Source organism: Pseudoliparis swirei, chromosome 17, assembly GCF_029220125.1.
Source record: "Pseudoliparis swirei isolate HS2019 ecotype Mariana Trench chromosome 17, NWPU_hadal_v1, whole genome shotgun sequence".
NCBI classification, from domain to species: Eukaryota; Metazoa; Chordata; class Actinopteri; order Perciformes; family Liparidae; genus Pseudoliparis; species Pseudoliparis swirei.
The window spans coordinates 14,077,649-14,104,793 of record NC_079404.1 but is presented as its reverse complement, the minus strand read 5'-3'; the positions used below and the strand labels follow the sequence as shown (position 1 = coordinate 14,104,793).

The 27,145-nt window shown below is 41.3% G+C and overlaps 1 protein-coding gene across 3 annotated transcripts; it reads right to left on the bottom strand.

Annotated features, from left to right (window-relative positions):
• Nucleotides 1-341: 341 nt before the first annotated feature.
• On the bottom strand, nucleotides 342-27,145 carry parga (poly (ADP-ribose) glycohydrolase a). Of its 3 annotated transcripts, none has more exons than XM_056435327.1 (18): nucleotides 27,063-27,145; nucleotides 26,313-26,378; nucleotides 25,509-26,141; nucleotides 25,244-25,376; nucleotides 24,253-24,375; nucleotides 24,073-24,153; nucleotides 23,248-23,322; nucleotides 19,212-19,304; nucleotides 17,884-18,038; nucleotides 14,846-14,925; nucleotides 14,677-14,737; nucleotides 13,942-14,017; nucleotides 11,626-11,773; nucleotides 4,772-4,850; nucleotides 4,565-4,673; nucleotides 3,622-3,727; nucleotides 2,241-2,369; nucleotides 342-1,577 (listed from the first exon to the last, which is right to left on the bottom strand). In XM_056435327.1, exons 2-18 carry the CDS (start codon nucleotides 26,339-26,341, stop codon nucleotides 1,399-1,401), a joined length of 2,289 nt encoding a protein of 762 aa, XP_056291302.1. In that variant the 5' UTR covers nucleotides 26,342-26,378; nucleotides 27,063-27,145; the 3' UTR covers nucleotides 342-1,398. The 3 variants fall into 3 exon arrangements, with proteins under 3 accessions (XP_056291302.1, XP_056291301.1, XP_056291303.1); XM_056435326.1 differs by lacking the exon at nucleotides 27,063-27,145 and adding an exon at nucleotides 26,985-27,062; XM_056435328.1 differs by lacking the exon at nucleotides 27,063-27,145 and adding an exon at nucleotides 26,985-27,045 and having other exon boundaries at nucleotides 26,313-26,375.

Genomic DNA, 27,145 nt, shown 5'->3' with positions numbered 1-27,145 from the left:
TATCAGAAAAATCAATCACATTTCAATACGATTAAATAATGTATGATTTCGTGAAATTACGTGACAAATCTGTGGTGCCGAGGCACGACGAGAAACATACACATAAGAAATAAGTTAATTTCCTCTGATGAGTCTGAAATTGTTATTTCTATATTATCTTTGAATACTTACATTACCAACATATAATGATCCAAATAAATACTGAAAATACAGCAGATTGACCTCTTGACATATTCTTTGATTAACATCAAAAGGTGTGAGTTAACTCAAGTGAGGCAATTCAACCAATAACATGTTTGGCTATATATATATATAATATATATGATTTCAGCAGAGAAAAACAATTTTAACAGGATATACTTTAATTTCAGAAATTATAATAAAGAGTACAACTTAAAAAACTAAAGTACAGTACTATGCAAGACATTTACAGCTTTTAATTTGATTTCTGATCCCATCATTAAATAAAACCCATACTGGCAATCAGAAAATAATCAAAAATATCACAAAAGTAAATGATGAGGAAAAACATAAACAAAAATAACATTTTACGTGCAATTATTTATTTATCTGCTTACCATATATATTTGTATATACAGTACAGTAGCATTACTGTGCTTAGCAGTGAATATATTTGAAAATGATGAGGTTACTTTTATAATCAAAGGTTATAAGATGTAAATCAGGATAAATCAAATGCATCCGTTTCATCTGAGATGATTCTCATACTGGTGACATTTTACAGTTAGTTTTGACTAATATTAAAATAAGGACAATATGCAAATTAAACATCTACATCTAGGTGGATATAAAAGAGTAGTGTGTTTGTAGAATATTTGATGAATAAATGTTACTCATGCATAGACGACATTATGGCATCTGATCATCTCTGCATTCAGGAACATCTCCACAGCCCGAGTACGGCAAATAGAGAAGACAACTCATCCAAAACAAAAAGCAAACACAATATAAGACATGAAAACTAGGGATGATCGTCGTGTCCTTGATTGATAAAAATGAAGGATCCACAGCCATGCATATGATGAATATTTGGCAATATTTGTAATTGGTGTAAAAACTAAACGATTCCACATCACATTTAGACTAAAGAAAGGCCGAACAGCAACCAGGATTTACTATTGCTATAAGTCTCTGAAACACGTCACCACATGTCAGTGACATACGACGAGGCTCCTATAACACCACCAACGAGAAAGGCAAAACTGTGTGTTTAGTAGTTTGTGTTGGGATCACAAACTTAAAGGGAATATGTGTGAGAGAAAAAGTGATTGTAAGCACAAGGCCGAGCGCACATTGAGGCTTTCAGAACCTGGAGTCTCTTTCACATGAAGAGAGAGGAGGAGGAGGAGGGGAGGCTAAGTTGCAGCTCTATCCGTATTAGTGAGAGTCTGATGTTAGAGGGGACATCCCAGAATCCTTAGAGTCTGGGGCATCGGCGGCTGCAGGGGTAGAGACTTTCTCGAAGATGAAACTGTAGAGATTGACGTCAGGTCGCATCGTCTGGCAATTCCTGCACATCAAACTCGAGTACTGGTTCAGGAGGTAGTACAGCCGCCCTGGAGGGGAAAGGGAGAGAGGTGAAGACAGAGAGAGGACGAGAGACAGAGAGAGGGGATGGCACAGGGGTCCGGGAGAAGAGAGAAATATGGAGAGAGACAAACCCGGATGTGTGAGGAAAACGTGGACTATGAGGATAAACAGGTCGTTAAAGAACAAGCAAGAGACACAGTGGACCAGAAGAGAAAATAAAAAGGAAAGCGTGCTTGGGCTCGTATATAAATCAAGCACACAGTCATGAGCTTTTTCCTCTGTGGCTCCACTTTAGGAAATGGATGGCTAGAGGGGAATTTCTCTGAAAGGCTTCAATAAATGTCAGCGGAAGAAAAATGAAAAGGGGGAGGGGAGAGGCTGGGGTCAGTTCAGGCAGTAATCCACTCTGCGGCTGAGGCTGAATGGATAGGCTGAAGAACAGAGATGGCCCATAAAGTGGAATAACTTAACATTGAGATGGACTGCGCTCTGTTATTTATGCAGACTGTCCCTGAGATGACGGCAGCAAGGACAACCTCCGTGTGCTGCACGAGCCTCAGCTGGTTTCATTTCCATTCATGTTTATTATGCAATTTAGTGTGCCGGCTCATCAGAGGCAGGACTGAGCAGAGTCTCACTCCCGAACCAAAAACACGAGAGAAACATTTGTTCTTGTGTGCGAGGCTTACCGACGGTGACTTGTCTCTTGGTGAGGAAAGTGTGTATTTCATGAACATCCCTCATAAGCTGAGCATCTCCAAATGTGTAGTAGGCCACGTCTCTTCCAGCCTCCGCTGCAGCCATCAACTGAATTAGTGCTGAAAAAGTGAGAGGGTAAAAGCTCAAAGGGAAATCCAGGCAACAACAATTTACCACATGAGCATCATTAGTATCCTTCAATTTCAGGACGCAATCATAAATGTGTAATTGACCGCTGACAAGAAGCTGAGGGAACTAGGTAATTGGTCAATAAGCTGGATAAGGTAGGGCTTCTGGCAGAAAATAACCCGAGTGACAGGAGCCATTTGTATCAGAAGGATAAATAATCCACCACTGGTAGCGGAGCCTCATCAACAGCACTCCATCTGTGAGCCCTTGCAAATGAGGTCTACAGACCTTTAAATATTTAACACAATGGATATTGATTCCGGATTAAAACACACAAAACAAACATCTCTTCCCAAAGGTCTATATTCTTAACAACAACATAACAGCTCAGTTCTATGTAACTACCACATTTTAGTTCAGCTTCAGGACCGTAAAGTACGATACATTTAAATCTAAAGAAAACAGCTATGCTAATCCCAGGGCTGAAAGCTAATGTCTTCCTCGGGGACTTTGTCATGTCCATGGGATCCATTCAACGCGCTGCGGAGCAAATTAACTTAACGAGCTTCTGCTGCAATTGAAAATGTACACAAACACACCCATGCTATTTCAATCACATTTGCATTAATAATGCAGGACATTCATGAGAATATTTGGGTTTTAGTACAGCACAGCCTCCACTAACGACGAGTACTAACCGCATAACAGTTCATTAAAACGTTTGAAGACGTTGACATTGAAAAACACAGCTGGTCATCATTTGCAGTGTGGTTTACAGGAGGGGACAGTGAGGAGCCCCTGCTTGTGAAGAGTGATGGTGTGTCAGCCCGCAGAGGACTGCATCAGCCTGGATTCATGGCGCCCCCTCCCTTTAATCAATTGCCCTTTTAATGGAAAACATAAATGTGTGTCAGCTGATCTATAAAGGGAGGAACGGGACAGGTGAGTGACACCCTGGGAGAGCTGCTAATTGACCAGAGGAGATTGCGAGAAAGCAGGAGCTTCATTGGTGAGACAAGCAGTCCGGAGGAATGACTGATCCCATCTGAGCGACTTATATTTACCTTGTGCTTGAGAATCCACGGTTCATATTTTAATATTAAAGCAATGTTATGCATCTCCTGACATAAACAAGTGGTACCATTTCAGCTCTCATGAAAACAACCTCATTTCTTCACACGTGTTATTCAGTCATTTCCTTCCCTCCATCTGGAAGCGTGTTTGTAATTCAGCGAATGATACCTTTGAGCCGGGTGTCTCCACCAAAAGCCCCACAGCCCCAGTTGCCTGTGGCTACTGCAGAGAGGTGCTTGCTGTTGGCATTGTTTCTGTAGAATCCACAGTATGCCTGAGAGAAATGCAAAGAGAGTTAGAGGAAGGGAAGGTGGGGAAGAAATAGAAATAGAGAAACCGTTTCTAAATTTTTCTATTATCTGTTGGTACAATATATTATATTATGGGTGGTATATTGAGATGTGCAGCATTCAGCAGTGTTGTTTTCATGTGGGGTGAACATCAAAAAGTCACCATGTTTAATTGCAATAAGGAAAAAAATTAAATAAATTAGAACAGTTTGATGAGAAGATGACACTCTTGAGCTGTGAAGCATTGTCAAAACCACTTAAATAAAAAATAAAAAGCAAGTAATTTACATATGAAAGCAAGCTGTACGTCATCATATAATACACTTTATACAATCTTACCAAAAGCAAAAGGAAATTCAGCAAGCTATGAGCCCCCTTAGCAGCTACTGAGACACACACTGCTGTCCCTCACTGCGGCGAGGTACAGCAGTGTGTGTCCTGGTCGTTCGGCTATATTTTAGTGAGCATCTGTTTCCCTCCATTGTGTGTGTGGCAGCAGAGCGGCTGCCGGGGGTCAGCAATGCACTCAGCTGTGTTATCACTAGCGGCCCCAACCTACTGGGTCAGTTCAGAGTCGTGACTGAGGAGCCAGGAGGCCGTCGATGGCAGAATACAACAGCAGTTTGATTTTTTGGGGGTTGTCACACCACATCCACGCCGTTTGATGAAACCTGAAGCTTTTAGAACTACGGTTTTTTGATTGTTATGACCAAGACGACCGGTACCATCGACACCTGGCCAGCGCTATCTCCTTAGTGCTACACAGAAGAGGTCTTGGAAGGAAAATCATTGGGATTCATAATAACGCCTCTCTCTCGCACCTTGTTGAGTTCTCTGGTCATCTTCTCAGGGAGAAACTGCTCAAGGAAGTGCCGATATCGAAGAGCATCAATGGCCACAATCTCCGTACATCTTCTCTGCCAGTCATCCCTGGAAAAAAAAGAAAAGAAGAGAGATGGAATTGACAAAGATCTTTTCTCAAACATTTTTTTTGACAGACCAGACTGTACTATGTGAGGAAGAAATACCTGGCAATCTCATCCGTGTGGCTGTCCTTCCATCTGTAACTCTCAGCGTAGCCGGCATATTGACTGTACTGCTCAGTACCTACAGAACAAGAAAGAAAGCAGAGGGGAAAAACGGCATGACTCAGTATTCAGCCGACAGAGCGCCAAGTGGGCCTAAATCCTTTTCAGTGCTTTATTTCTTAAATCTCATTTAGTGCTTTCTGTGCTCCCCATGTGAGTACACAGTATCAGCTTGTATTGGATTGTCATAACCAAAGGCCATTGATTTAATAAGTAATCCGCTTTGGGCTTTTTATTAAAAAGCTTTCAGCCATAATGTGAAGAAATGGTTAGAACAGAATAAGTTACCCTTGGCCACATTCCCAAAATGCTTTCAGAACATGAAACACCCCTGAATCATTCATTCACTCACACCTCTATTATTAATAAGTTAGACTTTTCATATACTGTATGTGCTCACGGTTAGAGCTCCAAAGATTTCATTATTCGCCGATGCAAAGACAGCTGTTCGATTCCGAAAACGATGCCTATCAAAGGCTCCAAACATTATGCATTGGGGATGAGGAAGTTCTACCGCACCTCCGTGAAGAACAGGTGCTTAACACTTGATTAATATAGCCGTCGAGGGTTTCCTGGAGTGGCAGAGTTACATATGCTACTGGAAGAGAAGATCACATGTGTTTTAAAAGCAATGCTAAATGTCGTTCCTTGAAAGTCTCTTGAAGAGCAGTAATTAAACGCTGCTTTTACTTTCTCATAATTGACTTCATTTCATTTTAAGCATGTACCATCTGCTAATACTTGAAATCTAAGTATGAAGGATGATTTTTCTTTGTGCTTTTCTATGTAAAGATATGGCATTGATAATCGCTTGTTCTGGAGTCAAAACATAACCCAACAGTGACAGTACAACTGGGCAAATGACTATATGAAGGATTGTTTGAACATGTATTTTAAACATCCAGTGAAAGTTCGTTCTCCACCACTAGTGACTCTTCACATCCGATAACAGCCGACCCATATCACTTACTCCATCAACAGAGCTGTCCTCTTCCTCCTTCACCTTGATCCTATTTATCTTGGCAACCGCCCATGAAAGCCTCCTGGCATACAGGCTTCCATCGCAAGATTACATCGTGTCCCTCTAACTTCCGACAAGAAAAAAACGCCTATGGACCAAAACGGATGTCACCGTGTTAAGATACCTTAAAGGACGAAGACAGAAGATGAAAAACGAAGACGGAAGAAGAGAGTCTCGAAATAAAGACAAGACTTTAAGAGGAAACACTGAATGCGTGCAAGGAATATTCTGCAAGGTTTTAAATGGATCTATGGCGTAACTGGCCATTCCATTAGTGGAGCAATGACCTTAGTTGGGCAATAAATTCCTTTCTGTCTAAATGTAATAAAGTTAAGTGGAGAGGAAGAGGGGGGAAAGAGGAGGGAGGGAGGCAGAATGATGGGAGGCAGCGAGGAGGACGGTGACGACCCGCTGAAGGTGACTTGGAAGGAGTGGGAGACGATAACATGGCGCCATGCATAAAAGACAATCTTTGGCTTGCTGAAATAAGCCGACTGAACGAGACAGAAGTAGATTTGAACACGGACTGAACCGCCCTGGTTGTGTTCCGTCTTATAGCCACCGTGGATCAGGGGTAATAACACCGCCAGATGAAATGGAACAAGCAATGCACAGGAGAAGATATGCACGGCGCCGATATGCCACACCAAGTCCTCGTCCGGTTGGGTCGCGTTTACATTATAATCAATACCGGTACAAGGACCCAACTTTACTCGCTCTGAAATAAGAGAAGTGTAATTTCAGTTATAAAGAGAAAAATGGCAAAACTCACTTTCAACATGTTATTTATGAAGAAAGAAAGAAGAAAGAAATGTACACTTTTATTGATACCCGTGGGGAATTTCTTCTCTGCATTTGACCCTTAGTTATTGAGGAGCAGTGGGCTGCAGGGAAGCTCCCGGGGTTCACCGTCTTGCTCAAGGGCACTTCGACATGCAACTATGGGGAGAGCCGGGATGGAACTGAGTACCTTGTGGTCATGGGACGACCCACCTCCCCACGAGCTACAGCCGACCGAACATTTTACACAGACCACACAGAATAAAACTCCCCTGTACCTCCTCCTCCCAAATCCATCCCTACAACCTCCAGCCCATCAGTCTGTGAACAGGACGAGGCTCGAGAGCGCTGGCGTGCGTCTCTCGGAGGAAGCGCATGCGAGACGTGTTGCCGTGGTCAGCTTTGCATTGCAAATACTGCGGCAATTGTCGACGTCCAATTTTGATAAGTGTAACCCCCCTTTTGGCTCGACATTGTCCCGACTCACTGTGACTTGAACAAGCTGCAGGGCTGACGTCGTCCCACTCTCTCCACTCCAAGTTCCCCTCTCACCCAAGTGCGGCCTTACATACCAAAATGGGCACCGATTGAATTAACTTAAATCAGAGCCCAGTAGAACCAACGTCATTTGGTACTCAGCCCATGTGTCTCACTCGCTAGGCACAAGTTCAAAGAATCGACGCAGTGCAGACATTTATATTTGAGTTTCTGCAGGCGCAGCTAAGTTATAATAGATGCACTCATGTCAAACAGATGGATTTATCAAACTGGATAATGAGGCCTCTTGTGTGATCCCAAAAAAATCTAAAGGCTAATTTTAATGCCCCTGAGAAACAGGCACCAAAGCAGGACGAGTGTATGTTGAAATGTTCTCTATCAGGCTGGATAAAGTGGCAATAAAATAAATATGATGGAAGCATAAATCGACTGACTCAAGAGGGATATTTTGGAACGCGGTAAGGGTGCCATGAGATACAACTTCTCCCTGCTCTATGACACTTCAAACTAAAAGAATGAAGATACATTTGAAATAAATGTGTGTAGTTGATTGAATTAATCCCACACAAGCGATCATAGAGTGTCCACCCTAACATGTACGTTATTACATTGTTTTGGCCATAACTGCACATTAAAAAACGGGCTTCCATGATTTTTGCCCATACTTCGCCCAGAGGTGGGCGAGGTGCAGCTGTAAGCCAGGACACACAGTAGGAAAGCCAGAGGAGGAGGAGGGAGGCGAGGAAGCAGGCAGAACACCGAGAGAGGTTGACCCGTGTTGGAGGTTGAAAAACAGAAATTCACAAGTGAATGAATGCAATGGATTTACACCGTTACTGGATAGAAGGACGGGGACAGGAATGAATGGAGCCCAATAAACACACAGGGCTCGAGGAACGAGAGGAAATAACTTGGACATGACGACAAAACTAGTTTTATACACCACATGGCATGAAGGTGTATTCCATATCATCCCAATCTGCCTGTAGGCATTAGGTCTGAGAAGTGAAGCCAATGCTGAAATGCCTTAAACTTGCATTGTTTCCAATAGCCAAAGTGTAGGAGAACATTATCTTCTTATCATTTGATTTATTACCTCAGTAAACATTGTGAACATGAGTTGTTGGTCTTTTATGGCGTCTTCAATACAGCATGATATTCATTAAGTACATTATGCTCCCTTTCAGATTGAATGCTTGAGGGTGGGGCTACCTTGGGATTGACAGGTCGCTACCACGGCATTGTCCCATCTGGAAGTTGTCTGTGTTTTCATCTTAGAACTTTAACCCTTTCACAGCGGTTTTCACTTCATGAAAGTTACATTTGTAACAGTTTTATTTGACTAAAATGTCTGTTGAACTTGAGCTCAAGCCTCTCATGTCACCTCTGGTTGCAAAGAAACGACGGCCTGAATGCCAAACTCATTCCACAAACCAATATATGTGACGTCACGTCACCCAAACAAATTATTTTACCCAATTTAGAGACTTTTTAAAAGACACATTAGGAAGGATTACTCTACCGGTCGCTTTCTAAGAGAGACAACTTATTATACTGTATGCTGGTTTTGAATAAATGAACATTTATCAGAGTTTTCCACACAAGACCTTTACTTGAGCCGGGCATCAAGGCATATAAATAGCCACACAAGTATATATATTAGACAGCCTGAGGGAACGACACCATCCGTGATCGATTAACTGCCACAACCTCACGCCTCGCGGCCTCTGCTGTCTGGGCTGGACCCACAACACGACTCCAGTGGCAAGCAGTCGCCTAACTTGCTGCTGTCGTCCTATAACTGGATCCAGGTCTGGGCGACGGACCGCTGCACGCCGACAGGCTTCTGGAGACATTTTATGCACACACTCGGGGGTTCATTCCCATCCAGAAGAACGCAGTGATTGTTGAAAAGAAATATTGCTATTTATTGTCTTACTGCTTTTCCTCATTAATTATGTATTATTTCCTCGATCCACAATCTATCAGAAATGTTAATTTTTATGACCTGGCACACCAAATCCATGTATTGACACATACACTACGACTAGAGCTACCGCTTTCTCGTCGTATACGACCAAACTATATTCAGGCAAGGTGCGAGGGAGGCAGCGCAGGTGGGGTTGGAGGTGACTGTACGAACATCGATGTTGTGGCGATATAAGAGATTCAGCGTTCCTCATTATGACAGTCAGTGATCCCTATAATACTATAATAAATAATATAATTATAATAATTATAATAATAATTAATAAAACCAACTTTTTTTGTTGTTGTTGTTTGCTATTGCTGGAAGTCTTCAAGTCTTGTGCTCTGCTGAAGTCTGTCTCTAGTCTGTTCTGCCTCCTCTACCTGGTTGTCACGTCTGTCTGTCACATACATACCCCATATATAAATATCATGATACATAAAAATAAAACAATATATATAATAAAATATATAATATAATAAATAATATATATATAATATTTAAATATAATTCACTTTTTACCAACTTTTTCTTAATTCACTTTAACAAAGTTTTCAATTAATTTAATAAGCATAATATTAAAAACATACATGGAGCCATCATACTGATCATTGATGATCCACTATGAGGCTGTTAATCTCTGACCAGAGGATACAGAGTTCATCAGGAAGAGCATAGCAAGGAGTACAGGAACTTTACAGACTGAACTTAAACATTTCACTTTTTCTTTTTTTTTTATTTTATTTTTTGTTTTTCAATTTCGCCATTCTAGCCCCTCTCTGTGCGCTGCGCTGCGCGTGCTGCGCGTGCGAAGCCAGCGCTCGCGTGCGCTCTGCGCGCCTGATTTAATAATGACTAAAATATAAAAAATAACATAAATCACACGTACTAAACGTTTGGTACTTTAGGTGCACCGCAGCCCCAGCCGTGCAGACAGCAGCAGAAGTAGTAACACTAAAGCTAACCTAAACCACCAAACGAAAAAACATTGTTTGCCGCTGAGCGCTGACACGTCCCATCCCCATCAATTTATGTTTAAAACAAACAACATTTTTTTTTTCCCCACTCCAATCCTCCACTCTCATCAAACGCCCCCCCCCCCCCCCCCCAAACAAAAACTCTTCGGATCTACACGATTCACGTAAGTCACCTATTTTGGTTTCAAAACGGCGAATTTCGCCGAAAGGTGAGGGATTCTCATGCCTGTATATTGGTTTTGATTCACAAGATGCTAATTGACGGATAACAGCAGTAAATAAATAGACCACGGCAGCAATGGCACACCGTCTGTCTGCTCTACAGTGACGCCATTCCCTGCACAATGTCGTCTTATACAAAGCATCTCAGAGAAAGTCTAAACTGGGTAGAAAGCTATAAATACCCTAAAATCTAGTCTCGTAAAGAACATTATTAAATGTGCGAGTATGTGTGTGCATGTCTGTAACTGTGTATGAAAGCATTCGTGTATCTTCTGCAGAGACAATTGGGAGGACACCAATCCGGACACTTGGCAGAGATCCTGCCCATGAAATCAGAAATGAGTGGAGCCACTCAGAAAGCTACTTGACTTATTGCGGCGAACACAATTATTTCCAACTAAATTTCAGCTTCACCATGATAATCAGAGTGCAACCTTCAGTCCTGCAAACTCATCCCGCATTTGTCTTAATGTTATGTTGCTGTAGAACCTGCAGTCCGTCTGCTCTTCTGAACTTTTTGGTGAATAGGAATCCTCTGGGCCGACCAAACCTCAACGTCTTTTATTTCAAATGCCAATACTTTAATTGTTTTTTTCATTCTTTACATACCTCAATATTGTTCTGTGGTTATTTATTTCACACATAATAATATATACTCCTTTGAAATGTGTTATTTTTTGTAATCTGCTACATATTTGTATTTAGAAATATTACTACTCCTTTGTTGACAATATATTTCTGCTTTAGCCCATTTTTCAACAACATATGAAGCGAAGACTGGAAAACCACAAGGAAGGAAGGAAGGAAGGAAGGAAGGAACAGATATGAAACATGGAGCTCTGAATATAACAATGGAAAGTGAAAAGCGCTGTTGGCTCTTTCTTGTTTTTAAATGTAATTTATCAATTAACCCTCCTGTTACCTTCACTGTGTCAAACATATAAGAAATATCAACTTTTTTATATATTTAAAGGGCTATTTAGGTAGTCAACAAACAAACATAAAGTACCTCACACTTAAACTTGGAAAACAATATTAATTCTAATAATTTTCTGGAGGTTTTAATTGCTGCGGTCAAATTGACCCCAAGGGTAAAATATGTCAGTAAATATAAAGGTAACAGGAGGGTTAAACATTAAATGGGGTCAAATTGACCCTAAGGTAACAGGAGGGTTAAAATGTGTCAATATCAGTTCCCTGGTGTATGCTAGAATTTTTATTTTATATGGTATGCGAAAAGTGAAACAATTGTTGAAGATGCACAGTAATTAATGTCATACAAAGTAGAATCTGACACTACGTAGTATGCATGTGGTTGACTACGTACCTGTGACGATGAGGCATTCATTGTATTCCAAAGCTTCAGTAAAGAGGCGGGAGACAATGAGTTCAGGGTTGATGAGGAACCGGATCTCTTCCTGGACCAGTCCATGTCCTGTTACTCCCCCACCAACAAACCGGTTTGCAAAGTCCACCTAATTAGATAATATCATAAGAAAATAAAGTGAATGGTTACCCAAATGTCATAATTCCTCAGTTATAATCAAACCAAATCAAAGCTCATATCAACATCAAGGTTCAAGGTTCAAGGTTCAAGGTTTTTTATTTGCCATCTGTGCCTAGACCAGCAGTCCAGACACATCGGAATTATTTTTGCAGGGTTCTCCGAGTCAAGAGGTACAAAACAACACACTATAATAACAGTAACAATAATAGAAATATGAAACATATCTCAAAAACACACTGTACATAGTGTGGTAATGTGTATGTATGCAATATTTTCAGTATAAACAGTAATAAGTATGTAAGTAGGCTAGTGCTGTACATTAATATATTGGCTTGCCCATACTATGTAGTTGAGAAGAACGGTGAGGTTTATCTACAGTTACTCCCATTATGCGAACATATCACTCTATTAGTGTCTACTTATTATCTGTCACCCACTGTGGTCATTTAACACAGATAAATGTCAAAGGAGCACCGCACTGCTTCCTGCTAGTGAATAATCAAATCAGGAAATCGTAGCAGAACAACTCACATGAAATCAAAAGAGATAGTTAAAATATCGATAACATCTTCAGTTATTGATGAGCAAGATTGTAGAATCTCGTGAATGTCTACAGACTGCCTCTATTTTTTTTAATGTGGGACAAGTTTATTGGCATTCCCTTTGTGGGTTCACTATTTAGTGATGTATCCACAGGGAGAGCAGAAACACCCCGACATTCGTTTTTAGAAACAAATGGGCACTAAATATGTGTCATCCTTTAGTTAGATTATGGGAAGGTGGCAAGGAAGTCAAAATAGATAAATATAGTCCAAAGGATGAAAGATGATTGTACAATGACATTGTTCTCAATGAGCTAAACCAACCAATAGTCTCATTGCAGATGAAATGGTATCAGTGTATATTATGGTCTATAATTAACACAAAATTCACAGAAGCCGAATGTGCCTCATAGAAACATGCTTTTGGAAAAAATGGTCAACCGTTCTGGATTTGAGACTCGAACTTTGTGATTCCCCAGGCAAACAGGGGCATGATCGAGTTTCCAAAAGCAAAAAACAAGATCACTGAGAGGGTGTGCTCTCACCCTGACTGTCATTAAACCATTGACGACCACTAAGGTTGTTTAAAAAAATATAAATATTATATACACTGTAAAGTGTAAGTAGTTAACAAAGTTCCCCTTAATGGAATTTAAGCATTTTTTGGGCAAATATGCCAGAGCTTTAAGCCATTCAAGTCTTATTTGTGTGGCATGGATCCAAGGAAAGCTGATTCAATCCCAACGCTGCTCTTCCAACAGGCTGTCAGGGGTGAGGGTTCTGCTCACTGGTCCACAGCTACGTCAATCGGTGTGACAGTGAGTGCGTCTGCATGGGAGTATGTCGTCTAACCAGTCGCTCAACTTCTCACTTCCTTCACTGGTTCACCTCTGACCTCACTCTCCTCACCCTTCAATCTCACCTCGTGACAGAATGACAGCCCACTCTGCCCTATAAAAACTCAACACACAGCCAGTGCCCAGCCTGCTGAGGTAACCATCAATCCGCCTGCAGGGCTCCTGGCCCACTGGGTTGCCACAGTGAGATGCCTCACCCTCGTCATTTTTTTCTCTCCATGCGCCTCCTTTTCTCTCCTCCTCCACCCCAGGGTCTTGTCCTCCACCCTTGCCTCTTCTGAACTACTCAAGTGTAAAAATCAGCTGACAGCTAGAGTACAAAAAACAACAGCCGTTCTTGAAAACCGAGAGGAGTGAAAAGATCGGACAAATCAGAAATAATTTAGCCAAATAAACAAAACCCTTTCAACAGATTTAGTTTTTCTCGGCAGTAAGTGGACAACTATTCAGACGAGTGAGTCTCTTTTGAAAGCGTCACAAATCGCGTGGTGATGGTCAGAGATATGTTTATTGGGTTTGAGCACTGCAAATGTGAAACACGTATGCTATTTATAATCTGACACAAATAATTTCCACAATGACTTTACAGTTAGAAAAGGAAATCATTTAAAATGGCAATCTTTTAACAAAGATTGGGGGGCACTTGGCATGAAATATACTTTAATTTTGCCATTCTGAATAATTAGTTCTGCTTGACGTTGGATGCAAAACATGAAAACTCGCAAACAAATTCCCACCTGCAGCATCCCGTATCCATCATCCTCAATCGTCCCTTCACAGGTGATGTGTAGTCGCTTTAGCAGAGTCTGGGAACTTGACAAAAAAGGGTAAAGTTTCAGTTATTCTTTTACCAATGAGTATTAAACAATATACTAATTTAATACGGAAGCGGTGAAGCTGCAACATGGACCAGGAAAGTGTGCATGTACTAAAAGTTAACTGATCTAATGCTCTCCAGTCGTTTAAATAAAATAAATGAACACATGTGAAAATGTTCGAGTCCTTACTTTAGAGAAAGGAGTGGTTGGGCAGGGAGTATTTGTGATTCCAGCCTAAGCTTTTGGCCATGATCCTTATGGAATATAAGCTGCCACCTCAACCGCAGGTCTTTCCACAATAATTCATCTGTATTTTACATTCATTCCCACAGCTATACCTGATAAAAAGCCACCAAACAGCACAATGCGGTCATCTTTATGTTTTATGATAGGACAGAACGATAATCATGAGCAAATGAACTGTGATGTGTTGATGTTAGACGACGTCAACGCATTCAGATGTGTTCATTCAAGTGGTGGACAATCACATTTTTTCATACAATTTACCCAAATTTGAAGTGTCACTGTACACAAAAAATACTATTTACTGACCCAAAGGATAGCATTTAAAATATTGGAGACATTTGAGCCTTCTTTAATATGGATTGTTCTGTGTGATTACATCACTTAATAAAGTAGAGTAGAAAGAAATACTTTTCCCAGGTTGGAGGAGTGTTCAGTGTTTGTCTTGTGAATGTAACAAGACCCTTGGGCTCTTGAAGAGAAAATAGAAACAAAGAAATTAGAAAAAATGTTATCGACTGAAAGACATGGGAGAGCATGACAAAGAAACAACAGCGGCACCATTATTATTAATGCTTACTGGTCTGTGTAACTCTCCTGAAGTAACACAGCAGAGTTTTCAATTTCTCCATTTTTCTTGGTGAAGAACCTTCAAATAACCTGAAAAAGAAAGCAGATGGGAATTTGAGATAACGATATATTTTTGTAGGCTACTGGCTTTGCTGAAGAGTATATGTTCTATTATTTTTTCCCGTTTATATTTTAAATGTATATTTGCGTTGATATTTAATGTAATGTGTTTTAACAGAAGAGAGATATGGACATTTCACTCAGGGGTATTATCTATAGCTCACTGCACAACAACCACGCCACAACATGCCATGAGGTCGGTCAAGCATTGACACTGGCTTGATGTCGCTCCCTGCTTCCTCTGTCCTTCCTACAATGGTGATGCCCAAGGCCGTGTTTCAGTTCTTTAGAGTTACCATAAAAACTAGAGTGGACTGAGGAAAATGACAAAGAGGTAGAGAGACGGCGAGAAAGGATAGAGAGCATTGGGAGGACATTTTGAAATCACCCCATACTCGTCCTCCATTAAAAGCGACTAACGCTGATGATTAACCATTAAGCATTCATTTTTCCCTTCTGCCACTTTCTGCCCAGACCAGTAAATAAATAAAAACGGAGGCAAACTAAATGAAAATGCAATGCACTAAAAGGCTTTCAGTGAGAAAAAAACTAAGCATTAATTAAGCAATTCCAGCATATTAAAACAAGTCATATTAATTACATAAAGTGCTCCAGGAGACGAAGATTTTTGACAGTTGTATTAATACCAATACGGCGGTTTTCCTGCAAATGAGGGAGGCCATCTTGCGGTCACTTGGTCGCGGAACAAAAACAGATATATTTCTTAATAATGAGCGTTGACTGAACTGCTAAACAGGGTTCCTAAGTCATCTTCTCATCCAGATGAAAACAAGCTAAAGAGATAAGTCTGCTTTCTTTCCTCTTCCTAGAATCTATCAATCACTTAACGGAGGACCAACCTTGACAGTTCTGCCAAAACAGCAATCAGCAGATTGCTTGCTGCTCTGCTTGTCCAAGACAGAGCGCTACTGCAGCTGATAAGCAAAGTGACGGACACTCCCTCAATTACAGGGGGAAAGGGAGGGCCAGTAACGATCCAGGGCCTATTTTAGACTGCACGGGTTGTCTCGTCTCATCTTCTCAGAAATACCAAGACTTTTTTCCCTCTTGCTCTTTCCTGTATTTCACTGCAGGCAGCAATGCTAATAGTGAAGGCAGGCAGGCAACCGACTGCTGGCACGGGTCTGAACAGCCAGCCCTGCAACTGGAATCAATGCTTACATTATTACAGAGCCCTCTTCACTTAGTGGGCCACTAACATTTGATGTGGAAGCACGTGCACCCATACAGATGACTGATTGTGAGAGTACGATGAAGATTCAGATAAAATAAGGAAGTTGAAAAGGGGGGGGGGGGGCAAATCACACATAATCAATAAAACCATCCCTAGGATTCATAAAATAATACCGTTGGACCCCCGAGGGAAAGCAGATGGCTAATTAGACTCTGGATAGCAGTTAGAGCCCATGCAGATTGGAGATATAGTCCTAAACCTCCTCTTTATGTTCCACATAGAGTGTTGCACCATCATAATAAGGTATTGCAACAATGACATCTCCAGTTTGTCAGGCAACAACACTGGAAGTGATTACACACATCACTAATGAGGAGACGGTGCCGCAAAGAAATACAGGGGAATTGAGTTGAGGTGATATCTGGACAATGTCAAGTCAGTCTGTACTGAGGGGCTTATCGTCCATAAATAGTCATAGAGCTGGTCCTCATCCATGTCCAACATCTCGAAGCATTAGCAGCTACTTCAGATGTCTTGAGCAAAAATAAACAAACAATACTATTAACAACAATCAAGACATTCTCCAACAGAGAACGAGCTGGACCTCATTAACAAAGACAGACTCCAGAATATTGTGACAACCTAAGTGCAATACTGCCACCCCTTGTTCTGCTTTCTGCACACAATACACCAGGAGAGCAGAGGTTTGTGTACTTCAGACAAGAATACAGACGTGACTGCATTCATGCATCACCTCCCTCCGATCCAAATAATGTGACTGCTCAAGATTGTGAGAAGCCACTATCTAAGTGGCAGATAGATAGGTGTGTGTTTGTTTCAATTAGCCATCCCGGGCTTGCTCAACAGACCATTGGTTCCGAGTAGGTAGACACAGCAAACCCCAATTAAACACTCCCACTCTGAATCTCACTCCCACTCGGAAAGGCATAACAGAAACAATAGCGCTCTAAGAGACTCTGCCCGTAGTCCCGCCCTCAAGGCTCTAAGGCAGGGGTCAGGAACCTTTTTGATTGGGAGAGCCATAAAAGCCAAATATTTCTAAATATATTTCATTGAGAGCCATCTGCGCGAGAGACAGAGAGCCGAGAAGTGTTAACGCGACACGTAGAGACGGAAATGACATGCTGGTGTGTAGAGACGATCAATAACAGTTTAGTTTAATAAAAGAACAAAGACGTCTTTAAGAAAAGGACCTTAAATTACTTCTGCTGTAATCTGGCGCGATAGAGAAAATTACAGGGGGGCAGGCGGAGATTTTTTTTTTTCCAACTCAAAATTGTGTGGGAGCCATATGCCGTCACCGGAAGAGCCATAGGTTCCCGACCCCTGCTCTAAGGTGACAGAGGCAGTCCCTGTACAGCAGGCACTAATCTTACAACTATACAAAACACATAAATCTGCTCTATGATAAATGAACAAATGAGATACCACAAGCTGTGACTATATTTAACGGCTAGATTCACTGGCCCATACTTACTGGACACTGAATGAGTCAAGGCTGAGTAATATAATTAATGTATTAAGGTTTTCAAGGCAGTAGTGCCCCCTTATGGAAATGAGTTTCCTCTGAAAGGTAGGATCAAAATAACAGAGCAACTCAATCAGAAATGTTCCTTTTGAAAATAAAAAGCTAACGACTGCAGCTCCATTCCCCTCGTGAGCTCCTGATCATTGTCTATAAAAGTGTTCTCCAAAGGGTGGTGTGCCTTTACCTGTAGAAGTTGATCTCGGGATAATTGCAGTACTCCGACTTGCGGGAGTTGCGTCGGGGGAATGTGCAGAAGAAGGCATTGGCCAGAAGACAGGCTATTTGCTCCTGAGACAGCGTAAGGGAGTGATTCATCTTTGACTTCAGGAGAGGAATTGGCTAGAAAGAGAAACAGAGAGGGAAGAGTGACAAAGAGACCAAACCTGAAGGACTGGCGATCAGAATGGGAAACATGGGGACAAAGAGAGATGCACAAGAAACACACAAGATTATGTGTGTGTGCAGTCGTGTAGCTTTGATGGCCAACAGGGGAAGATAATTAGTTTAGCAATCTAGCAAGCAGGGGAGACAGGGAGAGTTGCATTAGGTAAATGGGTGGTAGTAATTAAGGTCCTGGTTTTCTTGGTCTCCCCCGGGTTCGTTCAGTCAGACACACAGGGCCCATCTATCTTCACTGATTAGGGCTAAAGAGCCTCCCTAGGCTGCCTAGTTAGCAGATCAATACCAGCTAGTAACACACACACACATAAAATAGAACCTTGACGCTTAATACTGCAAAATAAAAAGTCAGAAAGCTTCATTGGTCAACCGCTAAAAATGAGGCAAAAATCTGTACCGGTTTCCCCACCTTTGTTTAAACATGAGCATCTTCAACGTTCTTCCCCTCGTTTCTGTCTCCAGTAACAACCAGAGGGATTTTCCAGTCCTGCCCAGAGTGGGAGCTGATTTAAGATGATTTGATTAAACTTAGGACTCCGAACACGATAACTGAATTACATAAATACCAATCTTGGAATTTTTTGCATTGCTATAATTGACAGAGAATAAAAATGAAGACAAATGGGGATGACATTTAAAAGTCTGTGACATGGATCAGCTCAATTTACTGTGAATCAAAGAGAGTGCCCTGTTTCTCAAAATGTATTGCTTGGAGGAGGAACAACTAACGTGTCCGAAGGAATGGACTGCATTTTGAATTTCATAAGAGGAATTTCCTCAAGTGCAGAAGCGTGACACAGCAGATGGATCACTGGAACTGAGACGGACCTCTCCTCTCGCAGCTCTCTTTTCTAAGGAAGCGGTTCTTGATATGGACCAAGAAGGGGGATTCAGTATCTGGTGGATGGAACTCATGAGCTGATCTTGTATATCCACCATCTAACCATTTGCCTCTCCTCTCTGCTGACTGCACACACTTAATTCCTTCCACCAATATCCCTCGACACTGCTGATCTCAGTTTAATCGTGGTGCAGGAGCTCACCATTCCATTGTCTCACACAACCCCCCAAACTTAAACTGCATTGATATTAAAAATAGTACATTGCACTTACCATTGTGCAGAGGACAGGAGCACTGAGTGCTAGGTTGGCCATAGCTGGTAGTACATCATCAAACAGCAACTGCAACTCTGGCGGCTCAAGATACTGGAGGGGAGAGAAACACACCGGCAGAAGTTCTGTTCAACGGGTTTTCTCTGCCTAAGCAGAGTTACTTAGAGCCAACAGTCAGAGTGAGTCGATCTGAAGGCACATATTGGTTTGTAACACCACTGATTTTCTAATTATTCTGTTGTATCGTTTGTTTTGTTGCTTTCTATATTATGTTTGTATCTCTGTCTTATATCGGCAAATATATCCTTTTCCTTTAAAGTAAACATACAGATGACCAGAGGGAGACATGGTTATCTTTTCCATGCATTGGAAACGCATGTTCACGATCATACACTCTGCAGTTACCCCACACAAAGAATGATGCAACATCGAGATATTACTGATCCGCCCAAACATTAAAGTATTATTTAACCAATGTATATCTTATTCCATTATACAGGAATTTGTGATGCTCATTTCCCAGATTTTCCCAAAACGTTCTGGGTATATTCATGTTTCCCAAACTTCTCACAACCTGAATGTGGCTATTTTCAATATATGGAACAAATATCTGTCTGCCACTTTAAAGTCAAAACTGCTCGACCAAATGAAATTCTGATAGATCAATCCCCCTGAGAACTCCATGAATCAGCCGACCAAGATTACAAATTACAGATGGCCAACAATATTGTTTCTGACCCAAAATACAGTGAGTAGAAATTGTTGCCACCAAATATGTTGCAATGGCTGCAAAAATAGATCAGACAATACATTACTACCATCAAATAATAATAATAATAATTATAATGCAAACTTCAACAAGACACACAAGTGAGAGACAACATGCATTGATTTTACCTGGATTTTATCGAAATCAAAATAATATGTTGTTGTTGTTTGGTTCTTACTTTTCTACATTCCCTTTCTAATAACCCTTATTTTCTAGAAAACAGGTTGGTTATGTCATACCATACTTTGTGGATCGATTCCAACAAATATTACGATCACAACTCGTTTACATCCCGTTGAACAATTTACAGCCACAAATAAAAATACAACACATGAAAGCTCCACATTCAATTTCTTTTTTAATAGTTGCAATACTTTTTTTAGGGTTTAGTATTGTCTTGAGACTACCTGGCCCTGGAGAATATGAGGAGCAGCCAAATACTTCATGAAAGGTTTAAAAGCTCTAATATCCGGTGGACAGCGAGTCTGAGGTCATAACCCAATACCAGTAACCAATATCTAGGGGAAGATGCTCAATTCTCTCATATCCAAGAAGAAAACTGAGTGTCGGTGGAGGTAAAGGAGGTTTATTTTTGTTTACGGGTGAACTTCCACTCCTCAGATATCAATAATCCCAAAGAAAAATAAATGCTGCAGAGCCGCTCGCTACACAGAAACCTGTTTCAGAAGAAACTACCATCAATCTGGGAGCGAGCCTGCCATGGCCAAGGCATCCATACTTCAGCCTCTAGCTTACCTCAGCATCCATCTGCAATCCCCTCTAAAATAAGCCCCCAGTTATTCCATCAGAGACCCAGATTTACAACGCAATCACTTATGAGTGTATTGGCTTACTCGTCAATCACTTGCCTTCTTCTATCAAGGTAAGCAGGGAGGCTTGCGCTGATTAAATGGACTTCGGGAGCAAATGCAAATGACCCGTTGTGGAAAGAGTGGCAGGGAGGCTTGAACTTCAACAGGAAGTCTTCGCCGGGTGATTTGGCCGGGGGGCATTTATATGGCTGGAGAGCAGATCTGACTAAATGCTGTCAGAAGTAATGAGGGGGCAGACATCATAGAGTGCTCTTGTGGGACTAATAGATGGTATCTGGTGATGCGACAGGATGCGGGTAGGAAGATGATTCCCCCAGCCTTCCCACAGCTGCCGGCCACCACGCCAACACACAGGTTAGGCAGCACACACAAACTCTACCTTCACATCCATGCATACCACAGCCTGCATTCTCGCAGGACATTTCAGATGTACTGCTGCATAGACTAATGATCGATTACACTCGGATCTTTCATCCATTCTGGTCTTTATACAAGTGATTTTCATTTCCTCGGAGCTCAACCTAGGCAAGTCCTAATTCCATATTTTTATTTAGAGGTTTAAGAATGTGTTAGAGAGAACAAAACAAGTGAGAAAGCACTAAAGTGAGAAGGTGTTGTTGTCCTGCTGCTGAATGTTCAGGTACTGAACATCAGCTGCACTTTCTTCTGGACTGCTTTCCTGCTCAGGCCGAAGACATTCATCAGAAAGTGACACAGTGACAGTTTCAATTGGCAGGGGAGAAACACTAACATTTTATTTTTTTTATTTACAGTCAAGCCCTAATTTGGATAACTCTTTTTTCCTCCCCAATGGCTATTACACGTTGAGCGGCGTGTCAATCATTGGCCCAGGGGCAATGTACCTCGTGGCAATCACCCCAGTGCTGCACGAATGTTGCTCTAGATTTAATAAGGTGCTCTTGGCTGAGGAGTAAAACAGTTAAGATTCAAGATTCACCACAAACTACATGTGGGGAGGGGGGGGGGGGTGTAACATTAGAAAAAAATGGTATGAGGGGAAGAGCAGTAAAGATGATTCTGTCAATTAATAATCAATTGGGTTGCCCAAAGAATGGCTAACTTATTCAGTCTGTGTGATTCTTCTCTATGAGAAAGTACATGTATGTGTGCTGTGGAATGGCAGCTGTTAATCATTCCTGCTCCACGTGTCGGCAGGATGATCGAAAGACTCCCTCGTCCTGCACCCGCTAACTATTAGAAATCTAACTGATAGAAAACAGACACAACAACCAGGTATTTTGTATCTGTACATTGATATTCCTATATCACTTTTGTCAATTACTGCACATATTGTATTAACTTCTGATATTCAAAAGTCGACTTGTCCTTCTCTTGCTCTTAATTCCTCTGCAGGAAATAAATGCGGGGAAACACTTTGCTTCGGCTAGTGAGTGGAGCCGCTGGCACACAAGACTCCTGGAAGGGCGAGTTTCTTGCTGGCATTAGTGAGCATCCTCGCAGATTTAATGGAACCTTTTAATTAAATTAAGCTATAAAAAGGCTCAGGATGACAGGAGTAAAAATATATAAATGTTCTTCTTTTTGGCCAATTTGGGTCACACACACACACACACACACACACACACACACACACACACACACACACACAGTACTACAAATATTGTATCTAAAGTTTTGAGGTAGCCTTTGCAAAGGGACTGACCCTTTATTTGGAAATACTTAATGTCATTCCATTTTTAATAAGTAATGTCATAACAATGAAAGACATGTCCCACATGGGAACAAGTTTCTCCAACAACAGGTCTGCAATTACCGTCCATAACTGTCTTAAGAAGAGGAAAAGAAGGGTTACAAATTAGGAAGCAGACAGAAAAGAAGAAAGACATTCCCCTGGTTCAGCAACAACAGCTGCCGCCGCTATGCTCCACGCTCATCTGTCCTAACTGAAGCATATTTGCTCCTGTGAGACTCCCAGGTACTGGGAGGGGGCGAAGCACACTGATGGGCTTGTAGCCACACAGAGGAGAGCCGGCTCCCTTTGCGACAACAACTCTAGTTTAGTATCAGCTTTAGTTTCATTCTTCATTAAGGTTGATTTTCAAGATATAATTAATCACAGCGAGTTAAACAAATACTGCAAGAAAAGGTCACAGGGACTGTCAAGGGTTGCATTTCACCGATGGTGTTTATTTTATTCATTTAAGTTAATTGAAATTACAAAAACAAGCCTTTTTTTTGTAAATTAGGATAAAAATGTATGTATTGTTTTTTTAAATGAGGTTTCACTCCCAAATAATTAAATTTGAAATTCATATGCTTCAGCAAATATTTATGACACGCTTTGACAATACAGGATCAGCATGCTTTAAGGAAGCTTTAGTCTTCCTGCTTTATCTTTTGTACAAGAAGAGCCGATAAAGAAAAGTTAGCAGTCATGTTTTGGACAGCTTACCTCTGTGCAAAAAAGGTTCAGGGCAGTGAAGTCCCATTTCTTTGCATGGGCTATGTTGTATCTTAATATAGCATCCTGTAGAGAAGAATATGATGTTATTTATACATAGATCATTCTTAAATATATTTAACTGTATGGCTGCATATTAACAGCAGGTTTAAAGCACAACAATATGTAGGATCTCAGATCACAAGACTTCTTTCAAAAGAAGACAAAACACGCGATGTTTGTTGCAAACTCTGCCACCATGTGGTGGTGTATGGAATATGTTTTGTATATTTTAAACTCATGTGACAGTTCAATTGGAATAAAACCATAGAAAGGCGACAGTTTACAAGGCATGCTGTCCAAATCCCAACATACCAATTTTATTATATTGCCCAAATTGAAATGCTAGACATCTTGTCGTCTCTGTTTTGACTTTCCATCCACACTAAGCTGTCGCCCAACACAATGTTTTCAAAATGTTTGCAGGGTGGATAACTCTTAAAACTAGAGTCTCACATATGTCACTTATTACAAACTTAACAGTGTTAATTTCTACTGAAATACAAAGTAAGTGATGAAAAAGTAGGAGGGGGAAGAACAGAGGTGTGAACTTCTCCAACCAAAAATAGCTAAATGTGTCCCACTCCTTGTAAGAGGATGGATGTAATGTGTGTAATGTTGTTGTTTGCCAACATAAAGAGAAGCGGGAAGAAGACAAAGAGCTGTTTCCCTGACTTTGGATTTTTTAATGGGGATATTTAAGGGCGGTTTAACCAGTTTCAATGAGGACAAAGCATATGTTCAACCTAATTCAGTGCAGTCTGGTCAAGCACCTACCCTCAAATCCAGGGAACTTTTGAACCCTCCCTGCAAGGAAGTGTTGATCAGCTCCCATCGACTTTGGACTCCACCTCCACCCTGTTGACAAATTGCGTTTACGACAACATTCCTAAACGTAACTAACAAGGTTGTGGAACGATTTTGAAAAGCATGCAAAGCTTTTATGCTCCAGTATACCTCAGTCTCCATAGGAAACAGATTCTTCTCTGAGCAAGGCATCTTCACGGACACGTCGTCCCAGGCATCTTTGAACTTGCTGGGAAATGAAACGGGGACCTCACCCTCTCTGAGGAGATTTGTCTTCAACAGAAATAAATACAGGTTACTGCTGTGTGTAGAGAAGAGATAATTGAGATAACTGCTTGCTCATCATAAAACACTTGAAACGTGTTACCAAGTATGGTAGATGTTGTGAAATTAAGTCAGTCATTTTAGCTCAGTTGATTACCTCTAAGAGTAAGTTCATTAAGAGATAGGCTATAGATGTTTAAACGGAATACATAGATAATGGAAAATGTATATGATTTTCTTTATTACGAACTATACATACAATCTGTCATACTTATTGAATGTGTTTATGTAACTCTGTAATGATTTATTCTGGACACATAATGCTTCAGTCCATCCTGGAGAGGGATCTTCCTCTGTTGCTCTCTTGAAGGTTTCTTCCTTTTTTTCCCCCTGTGAACGTTTTTTTTTCTATTTCTTGTAAGTTTTTCCTGATCCGATGTGAGGTCCTGGGACAGAGATGTCGTATGTGTACAGATTGTAAACCCCTTTGGGGCAAATTTGTAATGTGTGATATTGGGCTATACAAAATAAACTGAATTTAATTAAATTGAATTAAAACAGTAATATATTAAACAATATTTGTGTGATCTTAGGGGGTGATGGAGAGAAGCGATCGGTAGCAAAACAGCAGAACTGCCATTCCTGTGGGACTTCTAGTGGAGGACAGTCTGATAGGAGCGTTACTGACAAGAGGCCCTGAGGGGACCATGGAGGATGGTTTCATTCTCCCTACCACGTCTCCCTATCTGGTTCTCTCTCTGCGTCCTGACCCACCACACAATGTCTAGTCACATTTGCGTGCACGTTTTCTTTTTGCCGTATTCTTCACAACATACCACACACAAAGAACACATAGAACAAGTGGCTGTTTACTTACTCTGATTGTGACAGTGTGGCTATGCATTACTTTCAGTTGAGTCAGAGGGGGGGCACACTGAGGCATTCTGTTTAGCTCCTCTATGGGTGTCCCCAGCCATCGTTTGTCCATGTCATGCAATGCGAATGAAATCCTGTAAAGAACAAAAACAGAAGAGGAGATTATACCAGAAGATTACTGAAGGACATTGCGAGCTAAATGGAGCTTGGACACAATAGAAAAGGTAAATTACAAACGATGTGACACGGAAAATGTTCACAAGTACCTTTCAAAAGGTGCATCTGACTGGCTTCCGATCAACTCCTGGCTCATATCAGATGAGCCACTGTCCTCAGCTTTCTCAGTATCCTCATTTTCCATGACAACCAATTGGACTTTTTCTTCAGAATCAGAGTGTTTGACAAACTGCGGAGAGTTCTCTGCACCAGCACTGCCATCGTGATCATTGTCTGCAGAGCTGTTGACGACCACTGTTTTACAAATGGGGTTGTCTGGACTCAGCATCTCCACATCACTGGTCGGTGTACTGACACCCTTCCTGGGACTATCACTAAGACACAGTGTGAGTTTGGGATTTGAAGAGTGTGCAGCAACACAGGTTGTTTCAACAGGGTGGCAACCAGGTGAAGATGACCTTTTAGATATCGGCCCATTATAACAGTCTGTAAGAGCTGTGTCACTTCCGCTGCCTCCAAGATCAGGTGGATCCAGCCCACTTGCAGAACCACAATCCACTGATGTCTGAGATGCTGAATCCTCTTGCATGTTCTCCATTAGTGCACAGTCTTTTGTTGGGTCATTCTTTTTAGGTCCACAAAACAGTTCATCTTTCACATCCGTTGAGTCTGTTTTTGGAACATCATTTGTGACGCCCTCTGGCGTGACTTCAGCAGTCACACTGTAACAGGACAGAGAGAAAGCCTTGTTAGCAGGCTGAATCTACAGAATGTGCATTTACGATCACAGTGATGCAGCTTCCCCTTGTCCCAGTGTGTTAACAAGTAGCTTATATGTGCAGATTGCGTAATTATAAAGGTACTTAGAACTAATTGTGGCAGAATTGATTTACCTTCCTTGAGAATCCATCCCTATATCCATCTTCAACAGGTCAGACCAGATTAATCACCAGTAGCTACTGAAAAATAAATCACGTATTACTCCCGTTTTCATGTGACACTTGACTTTACATATAGCCAAATACAAAGCTTGGACGGAAGATACACGTAGACCATTGGTATGGACAGCGAGTATAACTTCACAGAGGTGTTTGAGGACCTTGTTTCGGTCACTCTCTACGTCCATGAGACTGTGGGTCGAGTACTGGTCTTAGCTTTCGATTCAGCATCAGGGACAGTTTCATTTTCATTTAGGAGCTCGACACGATGAAAAGCTGCTTCTGTCAGATTGAACAAAGCTACAATTAGCTCGCTAACTAACCCCAACCAACCTTATACTTTTGACATAAGTTTTCTTCACTGTACAAATTGTTATTGGAATATTAACCAGAGTTATGCGGTTTTTCTTTCCGAGGCTATTGGATAGTAGCTTACAACCTAAATGCGAGCACATTTTGCGGTACAAAACTATCAAGTCATTTGAGCTAACTTAGCTTTGATTGGCTAAAGATCAAAACGTTAGCTATTATTCGCTCGCCCCAGTTCTCGTAGATAACCGGGTACCGTAAAGCAACATGATCAAGCTGGCAGTGCTGTGTCCAGGAAAAGGAAAATATATAACTTACAAGAGCGTCCCTCTTCGTGTAAGACTTGTGAGTTTGATACATCATAATTTTACATTTTCATATACAACTACTCCTCACCTAACCACATATCACTCTCGAAATGTTTTCGTGCCGTCATTGGTATATGTTTACTTCGTCGTTGCAAGCAGCGCCTGTCGGTT

What these genes read in the sequence shown, in the direction of transcription:
- parga (XM_056435327.1), bottom strand. Translation starts at nt 26,341, where the DNA reads ATGGATATAGGGATGGATTCTCAAGGAAG. An exon ending in TGTTTCCTATGGAGACTGAG is followed by an intron (nt 24,154 to 24,252) that starts GTATACTGGAGC and finishes ATTTGTCAACAG; the next exon opens with GGTGGAGGTGGAGTCCAAAG. An exon ending in CAAGAGACAAGTCACCGTCG is followed by an intron (nt 1,578 to 2,240) that starts GTAAGCCTCGCA and finishes TTTCCCCTCCAG; the next exon opens with GGCGGCTGTACTACCTCCTG.